Raw genomic sequence first — 14546 nt, 5'->3', positions numbered from 1 at the left:
TTAGAAAAGCTGTAAAAACCATCAACTCTTCATTTCTTAGTCCAAAGAAGGAAGAAGCCCAAAGGGAGAATTGCATTTTTCCACTACAAGCGTCCTCGAGTGTGATGTGATCGTTGAGCGTCCTCTGATGCAGTAGCAGCGTTTCTCCACTAGATGTCAAACTAACGCCACGCTGCCTTTGGCTGCCCCCTCCTCAGAACAAAGAGTTTGTGTGCCGCGGCCACGACTACGAGAGGCTGGAGGCCTTCCAGCAGCGGATGCTCAACGAGTTCCCACACGCCATCGCCATGCAGCACGTCAACCAGCCGGACCAGACCATCTACCAGGCCGACGCGCAGTGTATCCTTTCCAAATTCCACCGTTGCATTTGCATTTGAATGAAATAGGCCTGGACCAAAATAAATGAAAAATAATTTGATGATCCGGTCATGGAGTGAAACACCAACACCAAACATTCCGACGTGGCCTGCTTCTGGTAATTACTCGATCTCCAACTGTTTCTCGGCGCCTTTCCCTTAAAAGGCGTCACTTCCAGACTTGCAGATCTACGCCGTGACGCCGATCCCCGAGAGCCAGGACGTGCTTCAGCGCGACGGCGTGCCCGACAACATCAAGAGCTTCTACAAGTTCAATCACATCTGGAGGTTCCGATACGATCGGCCCTTCCACAAGGGCACCAAAGACAAGGAGAATGAGTTCAAGGTAATGCGATGAGACGGCGCTTCCCGACCACCGCGCTCGCGTCTCAGGTCTGCTGAGAAAAATGATCCAATTTCACCATGAAATGAACTTATATTTCCCGTCGTGTACGTTTTAGGGGAATCGGTTCTTCTGTTCAGCAAAAACCTTGACCGTGTGCACACTTAGGTGTTAATGAGTGTGTGTGTTTTGCACATGTACGACTCGTGTGGAACTAATGATATCATGAGACGGTCATGCACACTTTTGCAACGATGAGCACAAGCAAGCAGCTGCGCGCGCTCGGCCTCGTCATGCATCTTATCTTATTTAGCGTCTATCGAAAGCTACTCGCGCGCATTTCGTGGACTTCCATCAGCCTTAATTAAGTGCCCACCAGCCAAGATGGTGGAAAAATGCCCAAAGGTCGTCTTTTACTTGTCAGTCATGCTGTCTTACGTGTTACGCTTTTGTGCGTTGATAGCGAAGCGCCACGGCCTCAAATAGCACAAAATCAATGCGGGTCGTCGGGAGAGCCTCCTTCATCATCGATCCACCGGGCTCGCTACTGGAGTGTCCTCGAGCAAGACGCGCTTTGCTTGCTTTTAGATTGATGTATCGCTGCTCTTCAGCGCACGTGCCGATCACGGTGACCATTTTGTGTGCCGGTGCAGAGCCTGTGGGTGGAGAGGACGACCCTGACGCTGGTCCAGAGTCTTCCCGGCATCTCGCGGTGGTTCGAGGTGGATAAACGAGAGCTGGTGAGCGCTAACAACAACAACGATGTTCTCATCGAGACGATGGACGCCCCTAATCCACTTTTGGAGTTTGCACGTTGCCATTTGGAGCACAGCCTCCGTTGCGTTGAGCAACGGTAATGGCCTCGGTCACGAGTTTGCTCTTGTTGGCTCCGTCGAATCATCGCGCCTTCTGTTGGATGTCGTGCTAAACATTGCATTGCGTTGCTTTCGTGACAAATGTGCAATTTTGGAGAAGAACCGTTTTTTTTCTCTTCCTGTCAATGGCTGCTCTTAAATGCTTTTTTTTAGGGGCCGGTATGTACAGACTCAAACACGCGTCTGTGTCCATGTATACATGTGCACATTTAAGAGTATGCTGTGAAATTGTGGATTACAAAAAGCGCCAATGACAGCTCGGTGGTGCAATAGCATATGAAATATGGCCCCGGCAAACGCTCTATTAAAGAGGATTAAGGCTTCCGTGCGACAGGGGAAGAAAAAAAAAGAAATGCGGCGTGAGTGGAAGAACCTTTTTTTTTTTCTTAAGCATCATATTCAAGGGTGACCCAAGACTAATTATCTCTTGCAAACGTTGCACTTCATCCTCAAAAAGCCGCTGCGCTTTCCCCTCACATAATAAATATAAAGATTGTAAATGCAAAAGGTGATGAAAGGCATTTTATCGCCTTTAAGCACATTGTGTTGTTTTTTTTTTTGTGGCCCGCAAATGACTCCCCTGTTCACAGTACATGCAGACAGTTGGCTTTTTAATTGAAATGACTTTAATCTCGCGGAAATGTGCAACGGCACAGCATCGCCTTTAAAGTAAACACCCGCTATTGCCCAATGCTTAAACTCCAAAACGGTGCCCAGGTTGGGAAAAAAACCACCTCCGCTTCCAGGGCACATTCGCAATTAGCATGCGAGCAGAAGGCGCAATGAGCTCCGATTGGAAATTAGCGACGCGATGGCGCGTTAAAGAACCTGAAGTAATTGCTGACGTCAATTTGCTGAGTGCAAGTCGTCGTTTGCCGCATTAAGAATATTGATGGCTTCCATCTACTGCACCCAAAAATAACTTCGACAGAGGTGAGGCATTGCAGTCACGCCCGTTAAATTGCTTGATATGCTGCCGCTTGCCCAGTTGGAAGAGGGTGTGCACACTTATGCAACCACATTAAGTCCCTTTCACTTTATGTGCCGTTTTTGCCTTCATTTTCTTTTTCAATGAAGGTTAAAAGAAAACCTTTCTGGAATAATTCATCTTGCTTGTATTTTTTATTGATTTCTTTGTTTTACATTATACAAAGCGGGCGCGTTGTGACGGCATCTGCAAAATGTGGCAACCTGAAATGAATGGCGGTTCCAGGTGGAGGTGAGCCCACTGGAGAACGCCATCGAGGTGATCGAGAACAAGAACCTGCAGCTGCGCACGCTCATCACGCAGTGCCAGAGTCGGCAGATGCAGAACGTCAACCCGCTCACCATGTGCCTCAACGGGGTCATCGACGCCGCCGTCAACGGCGGGCTGGCCCGCTACCAAGAGGTACCACGGGATAAAAATATATTCATAATTCTTCCTCGGGTAGCTCTTAATTTGATGCACATTGTCAGGAAGACGAGTCAAAAGGAGCGGCGGCAACAATTATTCATGTGCTCCACCTTCTCATCGGCGGTTCTGCCAAAAACTTGACGTCAATGTTGAATAAAGAAGCAGAGAGGTGCAAACCAAAAGAGCAGCCGTCCCTGGAAAATCCGTCAAAATGTGCAAAACAGGGTGAGAGGTTATTTGAAAAAGGTTTTAAAAAAAAAACACAACTCTGCAGAGAACCCATCAGGCCCAGGCGGCTTCCCTGACTGCACGGATGACATTCTGCTTGAAATCCTTCCAGAGAGAGACGTGCTCGTCAACATTTTGAGATGAAAGTTAAAAAGGCAAACATCGATTGACGCCGACAGCCTGACACAGTTCAAGTTTAGCAGGCAAAAAGCCCGACTGTGCTTCTTCGTCCCAAATGTCACCAACGTCGCAACCTCAATTTCACCGACTCGTTTTCAAGTTGATCCAAACGTACCTTGTTGGTGCTCGGCGTTTATGAGCATTTGCTTTTTTTTCACTTCTGTTACAATTCGATGCCATCGAGAAGGATTTTACAGAGAAAAAAAAGCATTCTGGCCAATACTTGAACGACTTTCAAGGTGATGTTCTGAGTGGGCCGGGCTATTCTGTTGGTTCCCGGTCCATTGGATTTGAGGTGGCGCTGCGTTGGACCGCCGCAGCCCTAGAATACAGGACGACTAAAAGGAGCGCATGCGAAGTCGACGGCCGGATAGATGTGGCCTGAGGGAGAGATGGAGGGCGGGATGAATCCAGTCAAGTAGAGCTTTTGTTCCGCATCATCCTGCCGGGAACATTCACGGCTGGAGCCGCAGCGAGTCATCTTTTAACAAAAAAGACCATCTCCAATTTTTTTTTTTCCATCCTCAACGCCGCGTCGCATAGCAACCGCCTTTTCCCACAGAGCGGCGCGTCGGCGTCGGGCGGGCGGGCGTCTTGCGGCCTCGGCGCAGATGTTTACAGTGAGGGAAAGTAGTTTGATCGTAAGCATCAGCGGCGTTTTCACGAGCGCTTTTTTTTGCTGCGTGCGCCGCCCTGCCTCGTCGTCTCCAAAAAGCTGTTCATTTCCCAGCGTGATTCCGATTGACATCTGCGGCGTTTGCTTCCGCGACAAACGGAGGCAAAATTGCGCTTATTAATATTCAGATTTATGGCTTTAATTTGAGCTCAAGTCCCTTTTGGGAGGCGGCGGAGGCGATGCTGTCTGATTTATTTCACCTCTTCCCCAATCTCGTTCCATCTGTAATTGGACTTTTTCAAATGATTGACTGAGCCACTCCTCGGAATTTCTATTCAACCTCAACGTCGATTGATTATTTTCGCAGCCTCTTTTTATTTATTTTTTGGGTTGCACCTCCTAAAAGTCTTTAATGAGTGGCATGTTTGACCAAATGAGCTCCAATCAAGCGCTTATTTATTTTTAACTTGCTCTCGTTTCATTCGGATCCATGAACTTGTTAATTATAGAAGAAGAAAAAAAACCACGCTTGGCGATTGTTCTCAAGTCTGCGTTTGGAGGTCCGTTTCTTTGGTAAAACTTTATTTTGAAGTGCATCGACGAGGCCCACCAAAAAAACCAAAGCAACCGCCTCCTGCTGTTCCGTGTTTGTGCCTAACAGATGTTTGTCTTCACGCAGGCCTTTTTTGTGAAGGACTACATGATGAATCACCCCGAGGACGGGGAGAAGATCGGGCGCCTGAGAGAGCTCATGTTTGAACAGGTTGGTAACGGTAGATTAAAGCCACAGTCAGATATTTTGTGCTTATTTATTTATGTGGCGTCCGTGGCCAAGCGCTCACAAAACAAAACCGCTTGAACAAGAAGTAAACATGGCTCTTGCTCACGTTTGGACGAGCGTTAGTCGCAACTCTGGACAAAGATGGGAATGCGGATGCTAATCCATAATAACTCACCTTGGATCTCAATGCACGAATGTTTTTCTTATTATTTTCTTATTAATGTCCTTTTTTTAAAATACATTTAATTTTAAAATATAGAATTGTTTTAATTGAAACCAAAATGTATTTATATTTTATAAAAGACAAATATTACAGTAATTGAAAACTACGAAACATTTTTACATTTAAAAATTGTACATTTTTACTGTTTAAATTTTTCTATAAATAAAAATAAAAAAAAACATTCTTCCCAAAACCCCCCAAAAATAATCTTTTCTGAATGTTTACTGGATTAATTACAACAATTTGTCATAAAAACTTTGGAGGATGACAATTCGTCGCATTTCGTATTTAAATCACACCTCAAATTAGTGAAACAAAAACGAGCTTGGCAGTGACACGCGTGTGTGTGTAAGTGCTGTGCAGAAAACACACGCAAAGGCCATGCTGGACACACCCCCCCCCCCCCAAAAAAAAGCAAGCATCCGCTGTGATGAAGGTGCAAAAACAAGACGCATCTGTTTGCATGATGATGCGCAGGCCGCCTTTGTTAAAGCTGAATATTGAAATTTCGTCGGCTGGCAGACGTGTTTGAAGAACGACCGCGGGGGGGGGCGACGACTAGGTCACGAGGAAAAGAAACAACCGAGGCAGGAAGGAGCCGAAAGGAAGCGGCGCGGCTCGCTTTGCTTGACTGCGCATTGTCGTGACCTCTTTGTCAGAAAAAAAAAGTTGAAGAAGGTCCTCTGAGGTGGACGACGGACCACCTGAGTGCAAAGCTCCCCCGAATTGGACCCGTGCCACTCGGTTGCTTTTATTTGCCCAACATGTCGACCTCCAGCCACCGTTTGTCTTGCAGGCACATATTCTGGAATACGGGCTGGCTGTGCACGAGAAGGTCGTGCCTCAGGACATGAGACCTCTGCACAAGAAGCTCGTGGACCAGTTCCACCTGATGAAATCCAGTCTGGGCATTCAGGTGGGTGGCGCCGCCGTTTTCTTTGCGAGATTCGATGCATCAAACTATTTGCCTCACAATGTTGATTTATTTTTTTTCCCCCACCGCAGGAGTTTCCGCCTTATGTGCGCGCAAGCCCGGTGCACTTCACCAATGGGAGCCCACGCACGTGCAGGAACTCGGTGCCCAGTATCATCAGCCCAGATGGCGGCCGAGGGATCGCCAGACGAAGGTGAGCGAGCCCATCTTTATGCAGCTGTACCGTTTTTTTACCGTCACGAAGCGTATTATTACGTGCAGTCTCAACAAACGTGTCCATTTTAAAACAAATCTTTGTGAAACATTGAATGTTTAATTGGTTTTTCGAAATGCATCGCTGAAGGCTTCTGGATTTTTTTTTAGTTTTAGATTTATTGTGACAAGAACCGTCCCATATATGTGTCCTGCTTACGTACGTCTGCACCGTTGCAAATCCCCGCCAAAAAAAATAAATAAATATATATATATATATATATATATATATATAAATTATTTATTTATTTATTTTTGGGGGGGCATTTTACACATGGTCACCCCGACGCAAGGGGACCAAAAAAATGGATGAGCTATCTCTATACCATTTATAACTTTGGATGACGTGAGGACTGAAAGGGGAAAAAAAAAAAAAAAGATTGTTGAACAGAAGCGCTTGTTGGCTTTAATAATGAATCCGACTTTTGTCACAATGTCACTTCATCTTCCCTCATTCTCCTGGAAACTTTTTCATGTCCTCTCATCACCTCGAACGCCGCTTTGTGCTCGTCTTGTATCCACCTGAGCTTGCGGAAGGCCGACCAATGTGTGAGCAGCAGCCAGATGGGGTGTGTGTGTGTGTGTGTGTGTGTGTGTGTGTGCGCGCGTGTTGACGTGTTCAGTGACCCTGCCACGCAGTCTCCTTGCGACATTCCGTCTCCACAGTTTGATCCCAGGGGGCAGCGTTGCATCCGCTTCCCTCTTGACATTTCCCTCGTCCTCTTTTTGAGTTTTGAATTTCATTTATATTCGCTTTGCCGAGGATTTCATGCAAACCTTTTGTGTTTTCGCCAATCCGAGGGAGCCGCCATTATCTTCGAATCTGACATTTTCCTCCCCTTTTATGTCTCTTGTTTGTCTGCCTCCTCTTCTTCTTTCTCCATGCGGCTCTCGCTGCGTCTCGGTGAGCTAAATATTTTCTTTTCTTCATCACTTCCTGCTTTTTGACGCACATTTGACAATTCAGCCTCCCCTCCAGCCTCCTCAGCTACCCGGCGGTGAACCGCTACTCGTCGTCGTCGCTGTCCTCTCAGGCGTCCAACGAGGTCAGCAACATCACGGGGCAGTCGGAAAGCTCGGATGAAGTCTTCAACATGCAGGTACTTGAACCCACCAGCCAGGAATTCAAAAAAATGCAAATGGCGCATCAAACTCGATAGGCCAACTTGAAAATGAAAGCTTCAAATTCGTGGCTGTACGGCACGACAGCAGACAGACAGATCTGAGGGAATAAGACGGCTCAAAAAGAAAACAAAAAGTTCTTTGTTTTTATGCTGCTTGAGGGAAAAAAAATCCAAAAAGGTGAAAAATTTATTTGACATCTGTTGCCATGGAGACGCATATACTGCAGCAATTGCCAGCTCAAGTTGCACCATCGCTTGGGTGGAGGCTTCCATTTGCAATGTTCTTTAATTTGGATTCATTTATCGGTTTGGACGCTTACAAACACTCACGCGAGAAGTGTTTGCCGTCAATCAAACGGCGCCGATCCCATTTGGTTGCGATTTCTGTCGTTCCAAGTTGCCGGCAAGCCCTGCCGTCGCGTTCTCCTTTGAAAGCGAGCACGAGGCGCGTCGCTCAAGTGCCTTTCAGCGGCCATTGAAGCCTCTTGAGCCGTTTTGACTTTGTCCTTTTTTTTTGTTTTTGGAGAACGGCAAGCGAGATGGCCTCGTTTGACGTCAGGCGCGAGACTCATCAATGGCGCGGGGGGGGGGGGTGTAAGAGCACCGCTTTGACGGCGCGTGATGATGAGACGCTTGTTTGTTTGCAGCCCAGTCCGTCGACCTCCAGCCTGAGCTCCAACCACTCGGCCTCGCCCAATGTCACCAGCTCAGCGCCCTCTAGTGCCCGAGGTGAGAGTCGCACGCTTTCAAAGGCCTTCCGAGGTGAGCTTCTGCTCGCAAACCGGTGTTGTCCAAGCTTTTGAATCTTTGAAAAAGTCAGAAAGATTCAGGAGATTCTTCTCCTTTAATTTATTTAACGCGCCAAAACCAATCCACTCGTCTTTTTTGTCAAGGCCGGTTTGATGAGTTTTTTTTTTTTTTTTTAAACATTTCTGAAGCGAGTTTCACCAATAATTTTCATATAATTCTGTATTTTTTTTATTTATAACAAATGAAAGTAGAATTTGCATGCCACAATTTTAAATATTTATTCCTAGCTTTGATTGCACGAGTTGTTTTCTTCTTTGCCTTTCAAGCCACGCGGAGGAAACAGACGCTCTTAAAAGTCGATGTCATCCCGACTGTTGCAGAGATCGACAGCTCAGGCTGCACGGAGCGCATTAACTACGACGGGGAGGGTAAAGAATGAAAAGTTGGGAATGAATCCAAAGTGAAAATAAGCAGCAACATGGAGGCGACAAGTTCGAGCTCGACCTCGTGGCAATCTCTGCTGAATATCTTCTCTCGTCTTTTCGCTTGTCGCGCTGTATTTCTGCCTGATCCAAATCATAAAAAGACGGAATATACGCCGACGTTTATGGACGCGTATTCGCCGCTGGCGGCGAGCGGCGCCCTTATAAACGTGGCCTGTGGCTTGCCGTTCTGCCCGTTGTGACTTATTGCTCGCGTGTTCTTATCTGGCCGCGCGCCAGCGACGCAACGCTGAGGGATGTTGCGGCATCCGTCGCGCTTGTCCACTCCCAAGTTCGGCGTGGGCTATTTATCAAGCTGCCGAGAGACTCAGGCCGTGTCCAGGTCTTGGCGCGTAACAGTCTAACGCCTCCCCCGCCGCTCGCTGTGCGTTCTCGCGCTGACTCACGGCCGCCCACCGCAGGTTCGCCGCAGATGGCCGAGAAACACAAGCACTCCAGAGAGAACGCCTGCCTGTCGCCGAGAGAGAGGCCCGTCAGCGCCATCTTCCCCAACCCGCTGGACCCCGCGCAGGTTGACACACAAAATCACGCTTTGGATCTTACACACGGATGAACATACAAAGTTTTCCAAATATCGCCGCAAACATGTTTTCAGCACTGGCTGTTGAAAAGTGACAGCGATTGTTGAAGTGTTTAGAAAGGACAGCATGTGTACACTTGAGCCGCAATGGCGGATTTGGTTTAAAGGACAAAAAAGAAAAACAGAACAAATATATGTTTGCTTTTCAAGGATGTACAACTTCACCTCCTCAAAAGTTGTGCAAGAAAAATCAAATATCAGCAAGGCCGTCATGCTCGTGCTATTGGCTGCTAATGGAAGATTGATTTAAAAAAAAAAAAAATAGCCCATTACTGAAATGAGCGCAAACGGACATTTCTCGCCTACTTTTGTGATGTTTGTTTCTTTTTGGTGTTTGCGCGCAGAGGGCTGCTCCTCACCAAATAGGTGACACCACGTTACCCCGCAGTGACCCCAACCTCTCGGCTCCCGACAAAGGTAAAAAGCACCTCTTGACTCTGCGCAACGTCTTTGCGATGTTTCTCGAAATGAACCTCCCGGGTTCAATTAATGGCTCGGTGACTGCATCAAGCACATCAGCGCGTTTGCGTTCGGAGCCCGATCGCTAATTAGTTCACAAATGTAAAGCCCCGGCTTATGTCTTTTTTGTTTTTCTTTAGCTCGGCAGAAACATGCACATCTTGTTAAAAAAAAAAAAAAAGAGGAAAATGCATGCATATGTTTGACAAAAGCCGCTCCACATTTTTCTTTCAAGCGCGCCGTCACGAAGGCAACAACGGCGGAGCTGTGAAAATAATTAGCGACTACAGCGGAAGCGACGTCGGCGGATGAGGCGGCGACGCTTCCTCGCCTCTCGCATGCGCGTGCAAATGAGAAATATGGTGAACTTGACACACTTTAGGTGCGGTACGGCGCAATTACCACCAAAGAAGACAAGTGTGACCATTTGCAGAAAAGCCGCCGTGGCGTCGACTGCGTCAAATGACACCTTTTGAATTGCCGAAAGCAAAAGTAGCTTTAATAGGATTCCTTACGCGTCAGTCACATCAATGATCGCATGATATTTTTAGTCTTCCAACTGTGAGCTTCAAAATCTGACGAAAATAAACCACATTTTAAGCATTTCTTGATCAATACAAAAAAAAATTCCTAAAACTAAAATGGTAAGGTCCTATAATTATTTAAAATCGAAATACATCACACCTATATTGTTTACATTTCATTATTCTAACGATTTAACGGTCGTGATAAATGATTGCACAATGCAAAACGTTCCCTTGGCATGCGCACGATTGGTCCTTGCTTGCGCATGCAGCCGCCATCTTGTTGTTGTTGTCATGGTGACTGTGTTGTCCTCCGTGTGCCGTCAAAAGTGCGAGCCACGCCCAGTAGCTGGAGCCTGGACAGCGTCAAAGAGGGCGTGCCGTCCCTCCTCGGCCCTCCCATCCCACCCAGGCCGCCGTACGCAGGTATTCCATTCCAGCCAATCCACACGCACGCCTGGGCATCGATCAGACGGCCGTGACGTCGCCTGGATGAAATTCAAATTCATTCCGACACGCCCCCTGCTGCTTCAGTGGGTCTCTGCCTTCCTTCGTCGCACTTTGGCAGGATTGTCAGTCCATTTCTGTCGTTTTGCTGATCAGACCAAACCGACCGCCGTCGTCATGTCGATTTATTCCATCCGTCCACTTTGAGCGAGACGTTATTTACTTCTTTGGCCCGGCAGTGTGCTAAAGAGACGCTGACGTGTCCCCCCCCCCCGTCTGCCCTTGTTGCAAAAGGCGAAAGCAGCTGTTCCATGTCTAAAAAGCATTTAATGCCGCCCCAAGGCCCCGCACGACATCGCCAAGCGTTTGATTCATTCCCGCTGGAAGCCACGGGGCCGTCTCGGAGCTGCATGTGTGGATGTTTGCATGAGTCACGCTGCGTCACGGCGCAAAGCCTTTCAATTTGCCCTCCGTTTTATCGCCTCCGCTTGTCATTCTCGCAGGTTCTTCGGCCAAAAACATGAGGTCGCAGTCGCCCATTCTCATGTCCAGGTCACCGCAAAAGGTTGGTTCGCTTCTTTGCTTGGTAAATCAGATTTTTTTTTTTGGGGGGGGGGGGTTGATTATTTATTTATTTTAATGAATTAGCCAAATAATCAATGATGAGAAGATTATTCTGTCAAATATCTTTGCCGTCCGAAAATGCATATTGAAAAATATTTTTTGTTCTCGTGTGTTCAAATATGAGTGACTTAAAAAAAACCTGCTAGCATGTTCTGGCATTTTGCATCGAAGTGGTCTTTCCTCAAGCAACGCTATTTGTTTGTGGAAAGCACACACAAAAAAAAATATGAATAGGTGGATTTTACAGAGATATGTTGCGTATAAAAACCCATTTCTGAATCGTGAACTGTGGATATTCTTCTCTAAACATTGATGTGATTTTTACACCTCCGGTGTCTTTATTGACATGGAGTCGCTCCTCTAAGTTGTTTAATGGATGTCCTGTAAAGCTATCGAAGGTGGACACAGAGCTCTTAATGAGGCGAAAGGCTTTTTTTTCTTTTCTTTTTCCTTCTCCCACTACCGCTCTGTCGTCTTTGTGTGCTCGTCACAAGCGACAGTGCGAAGCGTGCCGCTTTTGTCGCAGGTGACGGCTTGCAGGCAGGAGGAAAAAAGGGGAGAAAAAGCCGCTCTGCAAGTGTGAGAGACAGCTCGGGTGCTGTCAATCACAGCCAGCTGGTGCACAAAACACTGGCTCAAGTGCACACACACACACACACACACACACACACATATATACATGTGGTGGTAAATCGGCGAGCGCGTGTGGCCAAGTCAGTCAAAAGATGCGTCCAGACTGAGAAGATGAGAACTAATGCGTGCGTGTTTGTCTCCCACCCACCAGGCCACCATGCCACCTTTCACGCCGTCGCCGACCGAGTGCCACTCCACAAGCCTGGTCTCCAACTCGCCCGTCCTCTCGGGCAGCTACAGCAGCGGCATCTCCTCGCTCAGCCGCTGCAGCGTGTCCGAGGCGTCGGGGACCGAGTTGCCCGCCGGCGAGCCGCTCGCCGCGCCGACGGCCACCACGCCGGGCGCGGCCCCCGACGAGCCCGTCCGCCGAGAGAACAAGACGCCGCCGCCTTACAGCGTCTACGAGAGGAACAACCCCCGCGGCAGGCCTGTGCCGCTGCCCCACAGCCTGTCCATCCCCCCGCAGACGGACGCCCCCGCCTTGCCCCCCAAACCTCACCAGCTGCGCACGGGCAGCATGAAGCTGGACGGAACCTCGGACCCTCGCGTGCCCCGGCCGAGGCCTCTGCCCCGGAAGGTGTCCCAGCTATAGGAAGACGACAACGTGGCGGGAACAAACTCACTGGCATTATTTGCACTTTTCTACTGGGCACTCAACTTTTGGGTTTTTTTTTTTGTTTGTTTTCTTCGGATCTCGTACCTCCACTCCAATAAACGACAGGCCGTTCTTAAAAGCTGAACATAGTTTTTCTATAGCTCGACGACGTGTTTACACTTAAAACGACAGTTTTGATAGGTGTCATCATTTCACATATATGTATATTGCTATATGCTGTATGAGGATTGTTTTCGCCTTAAGTATTGGCAACCGTGAATCCTGCACGTTTTTTTTTTGTTTGTTTTTTTTAACAATTGTACATTCGAAGGCTGTATGGCTAAAATGGTGCTTGAGAAGGAGCATGCACTTTGAAAAAAGTGTCGTGAAACAAAGCTCCAAATCATCATATCCACGCATGCAATGGTACTTTTTTTTTAAAGCAAAGATAACTTTAATGTTTGACGACCAGCAACTTTTTAAGGCTGCTTGGCCCATCGCCAATCGTCTCCTTCACAACCCACCGCGCTCCGTCGACGTTTTGTTTTTCCCCAATCAGCGTTGCACTTTTCATTGAAGACTGAAACAGGAAGTCGGACCAAACGCGTTGGCAGTTCATGGCATTTTTTTGCATGCTTTCGAGCCCGGACTTGCCCTTGATCGTCTTGCATGACCTTAAACGGGTGAGGTACAAGTATTGTGCCAAAGTGGAATGCACAACGGAACACTTTTTTTGTTTGTTTTAATGGTGCCAAGTAGCCAAGGAAATGCTCATCTCAGCAGCGAGTCTGAAAGGTGATTTTTGAAGACCCCAAATGCTCTAATCTACTGATCCTAAGTAACTTTTTAAGCACAATTTTCTGATGCTCTCATTAATGCGACAAGTACTGTTATGGACCCTCTATTGGAAATCACGTGTAAAGTTTCAAAGTAAATGGTCCTGTTTCATGGCATTGTATTGTGAAGCTGTTGATTTGTGAGCAGTTCATTCTGATTCAAACAGTAGAGGACATTCAGCATCAAATATTCCTCAATCAGGACTCCTTTGATGCATTTTTTGCAAATGGGTTGAGAGGGGAGGGGATTAGCTTTAGTATTGTTTGTATGTCTCATTTTTGTAGTTGTTTTTTGACTTTTTTTTTTTTACATGAAATATTTCAATGAATCAGTTCTGGAGAACCTGTAAATTATGTGATGAGATTAATGTAAGTAAGCCAAATATATGAAAAAAAAGTGTATTGCAATTTATGTAAATACTGTGTTTTTAACAAAATGTAGTTATAACAATTTACAGCTTTGAATGTAATGTTGGAGCAGCAAATGATTATTATTATAAATGTGCAAACTTTTATGGGTTTTGTGAGTGTAGAAAAATAAAAGGTCATGCTTTAATGACGCCTAACACATTTACAAGTTCAATAAACTGCCCACTGTAAATGTTGCTTGTTGTGTTATTAGACAAATTGGAATTGCAGAAAGTGCAAGCCACTTGGAAAATCGAAACTAAGCTACAACACTTTTTAGACGGGCCTGTCTTAAAAATGTAGGTGTTATATTGCTGTATCATTTTTAATTTTCAGCATGATAAAGGAAATTCAAACAGAAATACCATGACATCTCTGCTTAAAAAACATTTATGTATAATACTTACAACCACGTGTAAACACGATATATGCACATATAGAATAATGTTTTTATCATATTTATTTAACAAATAAATTGTCACACAGTGATTAAAAAAAAAAGAGTTGCAGCACGTGAAAAGATTCCGCAATCCGAAATGGCCCCCTCCAAAATAAACTTTTAAAAATGATGTTTTTATTGCATTTAATTGAGAGAAAAAATGTGTCACGAAATTGCAGACACGATTCGTTTTTTTTCGTCTTGGTTTTGCGGGTTTCGCACAAAATGCTCCAAAATGGCCGCCGCCTACCGGCCAGAAAGTGAACTGCATATAACAGCAGGTGTCACTTGTCTTTTGTTTGGTTTATCCTCCCCCCCCTTCCGAAATGTAAATCATTATTATCAACCCTGCGCTTTGTTCAACCCCAAACATTGCCTGTCTTGCAAACTCCGTGTACTTTTAACTTTGAGTGCTTCGTACATGTGTTGCTTTTTGAATT

The 14546-nt window shown here is 46.4% G+C and overlaps 1 protein-coding gene across 4 annotated transcripts in view; it reads left to right on the top strand.

Moving 5' to 3' along the window:
• The window catches only part of dock4b (dedicator of cytokinesis 4b), a 53942-nt gene extending 40078 nt beyond the window's left edge, over positions 1 to 13864 (top strand). For 2 of the 4 annotated variants that reach the window (XM_088287052.1, XM_088287050.1), the window contains 14 exons: positions 198 to 339; positions 536 to 702; positions 1353 to 1439; positions 2788 to 2964; positions 4674 to 4757; positions 5795 to 5914; positions 6004 to 6125; positions 7164 to 7284; positions 7956 to 8037; positions 8963 to 9072; positions 9486 to 9558; positions 10455 to 10550; positions 11075 to 11136; positions 11980 to 13864. In XM_088287052.1, coding sequence (XP_088143178.1) covers positions 198 to 339; positions 536 to 702; positions 1353 to 1439; positions 2788 to 2964; positions 4674 to 4757; positions 5795 to 5914; positions 6004 to 6125; positions 7164 to 7284; positions 7956 to 8037; positions 8963 to 9072; positions 9486 to 9558; positions 10455 to 10550; positions 11075 to 11136; positions 11980 to 12420 — 1884 coding nt within the window. In that variant the 3' untranslated portion in view covers positions 12421 to 13864. Of the gene's footprint in view, positions 1 to 197; positions 340 to 535; positions 703 to 1352; positions 1440 to 2787; positions 2965 to 4673; positions 4758 to 5794; positions 5915 to 6003; positions 6126 to 7151; positions 7285 to 7955; positions 8038 to 8962; positions 9073 to 9485; positions 9559 to 10454; positions 10551 to 11074; positions 11137 to 11979 lie in introns of all 4 variants that reach the window. The other 2 variants (XM_088287051.1, XM_088287049.1) reach the window with 1 other exon arrangement.
• Positions 13865 to 14546: the final 682 nt, after the last annotated feature.

This window comes from Idiotropiscis lumnitzeri, chromosome 2 (genome assembly GCF_059441095.1).
Source record: "Idiotropiscis lumnitzeri isolate Australia: NSW breed Sydney's pygmy pipehorse chromosome 2, RoL_Ilum_1.0, whole genome shotgun sequence".
In the NCBI taxonomy this organism is placed as follows: domain Eukaryota; kingdom Metazoa; phylum Chordata; class Actinopteri; order Syngnathiformes; family Syngnathidae; genus Idiotropiscis; species Idiotropiscis lumnitzeri.
This window is presented reverse-complemented; position numbering and strand designations above follow the sequence as displayed.